At 34.0% G+C, this 7,594-nt stretch overlaps 2 protein-coding genes across 3 annotated transcripts; one reads left to right on the forward strand and one right to left on the reverse strand.

Moving 5' to 3' along the window:
- Nucleotides 1-678: 678 nt before the first annotated feature.
- Nucleotides 679-2,653, forward strand: LOC106390479 (phosphatidylglycerophosphate phosphatase PTPMT1-like). Its single transcript, XM_013830946.3, has 6 exons — nucleotides 679-1,178; nucleotides 1,345-1,467; nucleotides 1,560-1,653; nucleotides 1,767-1,849; nucleotides 1,948-2,037; nucleotides 2,099-2,653. Exons 1-6 carry the CDS (start codon nucleotides 993-995, stop codon nucleotides 2,441-2,443), a joined length of 921 nt encoding a protein of 306 aa, XP_013686400.2. The 5' UTR covers nucleotides 679-992; the 3' UTR covers nucleotides 2,444-2,653.
- Nucleotides 2,500-6,631, reverse strand: LOC111206253 (polycomb group protein FERTILIZATION-INDEPENDENT SEED 2-like). 2 transcript variants are annotated; one of them, XM_022702730.2, is made up of 14 exons: nucleotides 5,967-6,630; nucleotides 5,394-5,529; nucleotides 5,235-5,290; nucleotides 4,897-4,964; nucleotides 4,757-4,809; nucleotides 4,627-4,680; nucleotides 4,474-4,536; nucleotides 4,311-4,363; nucleotides 3,945-4,226; nucleotides 3,804-3,852; nucleotides 3,629-3,712; nucleotides 3,447-3,526; nucleotides 3,273-3,359; nucleotides 2,500-3,187 (listed from the first exon to the last, which is right to left on the reverse strand). In XM_022702730.2, exons 2-14 carry the CDS (start codon nucleotides 5,496-5,498, stop codon nucleotides 2,818-2,820), a joined length of 1,404 nt encoding a protein of 467 aa, XP_022558451.2. In that variant the 5' UTR covers nucleotides 5,499-5,529; nucleotides 5,967-6,630; the 3' UTR covers nucleotides 2,500-2,817. The 2 variants fall into 2 exon arrangements, with proteins under 2 accessions (XP_022558451.2, XP_048610589.1); XM_048754632.1 differs by having other exon boundaries at nucleotides 5,235-5,529; nucleotides 5,967-6,631.
- Nucleotides 6,632-7,594: the final 963 nt, after the last annotated feature.

Genomic DNA, 7,594 nt, shown 5'->3' on the forward strand with positions numbered 1-7,594 from the left:
TAATAGTGAAATAAATATATAATTTGTAAATGAAATAATAAAAATTAGTAAATAATAAAATGGTGAAAGTTTATGCTATTTTGAATTGTGAATAAATTAAATATTTAAAATATATTTATATTCTTTTATTTATTTCTTGGGACCAATAAATATGAGAAAGATTAGATAGTACATAATTAGAAATTGATGGAGCAAATTGCAATAATTTAAATGAAGAAGGATTTAAAAAAAAACATGAGGACACATGTCAACAAACCCCCCTTCCACATGTCATAAAAAGGGAAAAAACCAACTTTATATATATAGATAGATAGATAGATATAATAAATGTTTACAATTTAGTTTACAATTTATTTTTCAATACACTTACCAATAACTATCACCAATAAGATTTAATAAATCCAAATATTCACAATTAATATTTCTTCAAAACATACAAAAGTACCTTAAAAATATAGAAAATCTATTTTTATGGAACAAGGATAAACTCTAAAAAATGTTACTTTCGGGAACAGATGAAGTATATTTTGATGAGATGAAAAAATTTATTAATTTACCGTGTTTATTAATTTATCGAATTTTAATCGTAAAATTACTATTTTATATTAAATTTATTAGTTTAGTGATCTACCGTTCAGTTATAATCGAACCAATGAACAAAAAGCTCAAAAGAAAAGGAAAATTCATAAAATAATCCGGTTAAGTGTATTGGTCCGGTTTAAAACTTCTCAGAAACCAAAGATAGGTTGAGTAGTAGGAGAGATTAGGCAAAATCATCGATCCCCAAATTCGTAGAAACTTTGATTCTTCTCTTTGATCCCCAAATCACAGTGGTCTCCGCCTCGCCGTTGCCGGCGTTTGATCTGATCGATTCTGAATTCAGCTTTTCTCCGGTCGCTTCCGCGTTACTTGATAGTTTCGTGTAAATTTTCTTCGTGGCTGTGTGTGTTTTGACGATCGTCAACTCTTGGGGAGAATTTTGGTTGAGGAGGATGTATATCGAAGACGTGACGGAGAAGGAAGAGAGATCGGCGGATGGAGATAAGGCGATAGTGGTGACGACGAAGATGGCACTGGTTGGTGTAGGCGCTCGTGCCTTGTTCTATCCAACTTTGGTTTACAACGTTGTTAGGAATAAGGTCGAGGCTGAGTTTCACTGGTGGGATCGGGTCGCTCAGGTATATTAAAAAGTTTCCTCCTTTTTTAGCCTTTTTATGTTAATTCAGTTTGTGTGAGATGTTTGAAAGTTAGCTACTTGTAGATACACCTCCAAGTATGTTACTTTGGCTATGGGTTTTGTGCTTAATCATTCTCTCTCTGTTGAATTTTTTTTGTTGTCTCCAGTTTATATTACTAGGAGCTGTCCCGTTTCCATCTGATGTTCCGCGGCTGAAGGAGCTTGGTGTTTGTGGAGTCATCACTCTGAATGAGCCTTATGAGACTTTGGTTCCATCGTCTCTCTACAAAGTCTGTTTCTTTTTTCTCTCTATATACCAATGCTCTGTTTCTGTTTTCTTCTTATTTACTAACCTTGTTTTGTTTTCTTACTCTTGTGGAAGTCTTATTGCATTGACCACCTGGTGATTGCTACGAGGGACTATTGTTTTGCACCTTCCATGGAAGCCGTATGCCAAGCTGTAGAGTTTATCCATAGTAAGTTTACCTTTTCTTTTTATACTTTTATCCTCTTGCTTTTTTGTTGTTGTTTGCAATTGTTAAGAATCGTAGCCGTGTGTTCATTTGATCTTTGTTTTGTCTCGTTGAAGGAAATGCTTCCCTTGGGAAGACGACTTATGTTCATTGCAAGGCGGGTCGGGGCCGCAGCACAACCGTCGTCATATGCTACTTGGTTCGTGTTGCAACTAATCAAATAAAACTTTTTGCTTCAGCTCTCTATCTCTCTCTGTCTCTGTCTCTGTCTCTGATAATTATATCTTTGCAATGCAGGTGCAACACAAACACATGACACCTGAAGAAGCATATGCCTACGTGAAGTCAATCAGGCCTAGAGTAAAATTAGCTACTGCCCAATGGAAGGTAATCAACAGGTCATTTTCTTTGTTCTTCTTCATCCTCTGATTCCTAATTGTGTCCGCAGGCCGTGCTTGAGTACTACCATGTCAGGGTTCTGAAGACTCAGAGTTCCTTAACTGATGCAACTTCAGCTTTGATCCCGAGAAATGTAAAACAGGTCTGTTCTGGGAATGTGGTTGTGTTTGAGGATGGGTCGATGGTGGTAGTGACCCACTCGGATGTAGAGGGCTATGATGATGACTCAAAGAGGTCAATGAATGTTGCTGGTAACGAGTTATGGGTGAAAGTGGTGGGACAGGCTGCATTGGCGAGGATCTCGTGCTTGTGGCTTGGCTTGCGTGAGGACCACAAGCTTTCTCGGAAAAATCTTTCAATGAGTGGTATAAGAGTCGACATTTCTGTCTACTAATGATGATAATAAAGTCTGCTGGTGAATATGCCTTTCTCCATAGTAGCAAAAGTCAATAAATAAAAAAAAGGGATCAGATTAGATAGTAGAAGAAAGCTAGGGTTGTAAACATAAACAAAACACTTTGTTTTGTAATTAAATACTAACTTGTCCCTCATTGACCTTTGATGAGGAAAAAAACCCATGAATTAATCTCCTTTTCAGGTATCATAATCAGTCTTTGTAGTTTGTAACCCTTTGAGATTATTAAAGATAAAATTAAAAGTTTACTTCAACATAATTTGAAAGGAAGGAAATGGTATCTGAGTACGGGAGTTTTAAAATAGTTATGATCTCTCAGTTCAGAAATGAAGATCCTCCGACACTCACCATGGCTAATGTTCTTCTTCATCAAGTTCCATTGGCTGTGGCTCGTTGCCATTAGCATTAGCTTTAGAGGTGGCTGCTGCTTCTTGCTTCTTCTTCTTTTGCGTTCTGGCGCTTTTTCTTGTGCCTTGAGCGGCGGATGCTTTTGCTGCCGCTGCATCTGCTGCCACTTTTGCCGCTGCTGCTGCTGCCACTGCTGCCGCCACTGCTGCCTCCGCTTCTGCCGCTGCCGCCACTTCTGCTGCTGCCGCCGCTTCTTCTGGTGCTTCTTCTGCTTCTTGTGTCTTCTGCAGGATGATACTGCATTTGTCCATGGTCTTGGCGCATATCAGACCGTATTTTAAACACAGCGTATCAATTGCGAACATTCTCCATTGCCTGCTCAGAGGCATCAACAAATATGATAGAAAACCGTGATAATCCATTTTGGGCATCATATGATGAGTTGATAAAAGATTATTACCAGAGAAGTTTAGGAGTGATCAGCTCTTTCGCATGAACTTTTACGAACTCTTCACATGCCCAAGGAACATGTTTATCCGCGTACACCCTGCCCAAAATGTAATCATGGCATAACAAAAGTGAGTTTACTGGTGTCTTTCAAAAGAAAAAGATGCAAATAGAATCATATTGCTACCTTTGCTTTCTAATGAATGTGTTCCAAAGCCACATAAATCTCTTCTCCTCATCGCTGGCATCCACCAACCGATCAATCTTCTGTGAAATTGCGAAAAAAAAGAACACAAAATGCCTCTAGTGTCCGCATCATAACAATTCAATGAAAATTAAAAAAAAAAAAAATCAAAAACAATGAAATACCATGCGTTCTTGAAAATCTTTAAATTCTTGATCATCTTCATTATCGCTGTCCGCATCAGACAGTACTTCTTCCAGAGTCATTGGCTTCAAAGTGCAACTTATTTAGTTAGTATAATAAAAACAATTAGACGGCATGGTTTCAAGAAAATCAAGAATTTGTAGGAAACTGAACCACCTGCAATGTTTTAGAGTGATAGAACTGCCGACTCCTAAGAAGATCGGTTCTGGAAATTAACAATGTATAATAATATTGGTTAGTAAAACCATAAGGACGAAGATTCTGTAGAAAAAAAAGTAACACAGAGAACATCATAACCTTTCAGCCCCAACCCGCTGTGGATTTAACCTTTTTCTCCCAATAGCACGAGGCCCCTTAGCTTTAGAAGACTGACCTATCTCTGGTTGAGTTATTGTCTGAATGTCACTAGTCTGTCCCGACAAGCGAGTTCTTGCTAGGGAGGATGGGATATTATCACCGTTCACATGAGAAATTTCATTTGCTTTGTCACGAGGGACATCTTCTGAATACTTCTCAAAAATCTTACAACATTTACGTCCCTTAGGACCAGCTCTTTGGCCTCGCATACGGGATTTCGAGCTGCATGAATTATGGTTTGACTAGCTCTAAGAAGATGATGATGAATCATAGCTAAGAAGTAGAGTAAATAGTTTGAGATCTTACCGATAAAGGTAGATATTAACACGATTGTGCTCCTCTAAATCATAAGTTAGTACCTGTTATATATTAAAAGAACATTATGGTAAAGTTCATAATCATGACAAAAATAAATTATTTTCTGAACACTTAAAATGTTGCGTACGTATCAAGTTTCACATATACTAACCCCATTTGTGAATGCATCAGGTTTCACGGAGACATCAAAATTCGGATGACCATTCTCCGACAGCTAAAACATGAAAGAGCACTTATCTTGTTACTTATAATATATCACAAGAAAACTTCAAAAGAGTTGTGTATCCTTAAAAATACAACGTACCCGAAAGTTAAAATCAAATAAGGCATGCGATGACATCAAATGATGTTTCACGCCCTGCACATAGCATGCAATATTCAGATCCTTATTGTTTAAAAATGAAAGATATAGAAAGTTTGGTTCTAGGGCCTACCTTGAGGCTTCCACATTTCATTGGGCAAAATGGGCAAGAAGTCCTTTCCACAACTACATTTTCAAATGTGTGTAGATAATTAATACAATGGTTAGAAGAAAACAACACATTTTCTGAAGCGAAACCAAGTAAAGAATCACCTTGGGATTTCAGTATTATGTTGTTACAATTCATATAGTTGTAAATTGCTATTCCACCTAGATTTGCCCTAAGAAAAATAAAAGTGTGCCATGTGAAGAGAAGAAGTCAATTATTTTATCTAGGAAATAGAAGAGAAAAGATCTAAAATGCAATAACATAAATTAAGTTTTTTTGTTTGAAAATCGATACTTAAAATTTATTCCAAAAAGTTTAGGAAGAGTTCATTAATTCTATGATTGTAATGATAATTCTGGAAAAGAAAACACACATGTATTAGCGTTTTAGAATAGTCTAAATTAGAACAGTGGTAAACTAATGTTAGAGAAGAGATTCATACATCTTATTTTTCTTCGCCTGTATTTTGTAGCTCAAACACCTTGGAAGGAAACGTGGCTGCATGACAAATAATAAAAGCTTGTAGATAGATAGTGCATACCTTGTCCTGTGAGAAAGCTTGAAGAATGTTATAGGAAAAATAGAGAAAGATAGTGCATACCTTGTCCTGTGAGAAAGCTTGAAGAATATCATATACGGTAATTGGTTTGCCATATAATGACATAAGTTCCTTTTCCTCCTCCGTTAAGGGCCTAACGCCAGCCATCTGCTTGATTAGTTTGAAACTGCCACGCAAGCTATTTAGCAGCAACAAAGAATCATTAATAAACATAAATAGTGACCGATTTATATGTTCCCAATTGTAAAACACCATAGAATTTATTAAGATAGACTAACCGAGATCTTAGAATCTGATAAACAAACAAGATATCTGTAAACCAAAAAACTAATTGGCAAAAAAACCTGTACAAAAATAAGATATATAACTTCAAATGATATGAATTACTTGCAAAGTGAGATAATGAAAAAAAAGAGAGACATATATATTGTTGAAATTCATACATGTTTATAAGCCATTTACTAAACCTAAACATGCAATCTTTAATGGATTTTTTCTATAAACTAATATAAAACAATTGACAATAGAATAAAAAACTGTTCATACGGATTTAATCTGCAAAAAATATGTATCCATTAAAACAAATATATAAGTCAAAGGTTTTGATTTACTTACCGATCTTGCTACACAGTTGAGAGCAATTTACGTTGTGTTTCTATCACACGAACGAAAAACTAGTAAGATTGAGATCTTTCTTATCCGCTAAAAAGAGTTGGTGCGGCGGATTTTACATATCAATAGATGATATTTATAAGACACAATGACATACCTAAACCCTACATCAATATGTGTTTGGACCTTAATTTTCTATAATTTTATAATTAAATATTAATTTGGCCCAATATAAACCCATTAAAATTATATAGAACAAAGAGTCGGCTATGAACTCAAGCTTCCCGAATTTAGATTTAATTTCCAACACATTACTATTAACTATATTATGATATATCAAATAAAAATATTTGATTTTATCAAAATAAAGCACATACTTTAGAAAAAATAATTCACATATTAAAATAACGACAACAATTTCAATTAAATAGCATGTTCTTAAAAAATCAAATAGTCCAAAAACATTTCTTTTGAAAAAGAAAGAGTAAAGTGTAAGATAATATCTCAAAAGATATTAAATGAATTGAATTTTTGTTATGATCTTGGCTTTACGAACTAAGAAATACAGCTTCAACTTTCGCTATTTTTAGTTTTGTTAGTCGACTATCAAATAATACTGCACATATGCTGCAAAGAATCATTAATAAACATAAATAATGACCGATTTATATATTCCCAATTGTAAAACACCATAGAATTTGTTAAGTAGGAGTTATTGGTTGTTGTATTTTAATGGATTTGAAAATCCGAACTAAATCTAGTGTCATTGGTTCTATGATTTTCAAATCTGTATTAAAATCAAGTGTTTTTGGTTTAATGATTCATAAATTCTGTATCAAATCAAGTGTTATTCAATCGTACGGATTTACTAATATATTTGATTTTATAATGAATTTGAATGGATTTGTTTGGATTTTTTAGTTAAAAATACAAAGACTCAAATCCGAGGGAAAACCTCCGGATTTGCATATTTTACTTGGATTTATGAACACTATATGGATTTCTAAATCAATCAAAATATATAAACCAATAACACCTCCTAAGATAGACGAACCGAGATCTTAGAATCTGATAAACAAACAAGATATTTGTAAACCAAAAAACTAATTGGCAAAAAAACCTGTACAAAAAATAAGATATATAACTTTAAATGATATGAATTACTTGTAAAGTGAGATAATGGAAAATAAAAAAGAGAGAGACATATTGTTGAAATTCATACATGTTTATAAGCCATTTACTAAACCTAAACATACAATCTTTAATTGATATTTTCTTTAAACTGATATAAAACAATTGACAATATAATAAAAAAATGTTCATACGGATTTAATCTGCAAAAATACGTATCCATTAAAAAAATATATAAGTTAAGGGTTTTGATTTACTTACCGATCTTGCTACACAGTTGAGAGCAGTTTACATTGTGTTTCTATCACACGAACGAAAAACTAGTAAGGTTGAGATCTTCTCTTATCTGCTAAAAAGAGTTGGTACGGCGGATTTTGCATGTCAATAGATGATATTATAAGACATAATGACATATCTAAACCCCATATCAATATGTGTTTGGACCTTAATTTTCTATAATTTTATAATTAAATATTAGTTTGGCCCAATATAAACCCATT

This window comes from Brassica napus, chromosome C4, assembly GCF_020379485.1.
Source record: "Brassica napus cultivar Da-Ae chromosome C4, Da-Ae, whole genome shotgun sequence".
Lineage (NCBI taxonomy): Eukaryota > Viridiplantae > Streptophyta > Magnoliopsida > Brassicales > Brassicaceae > Brassica > Brassica napus.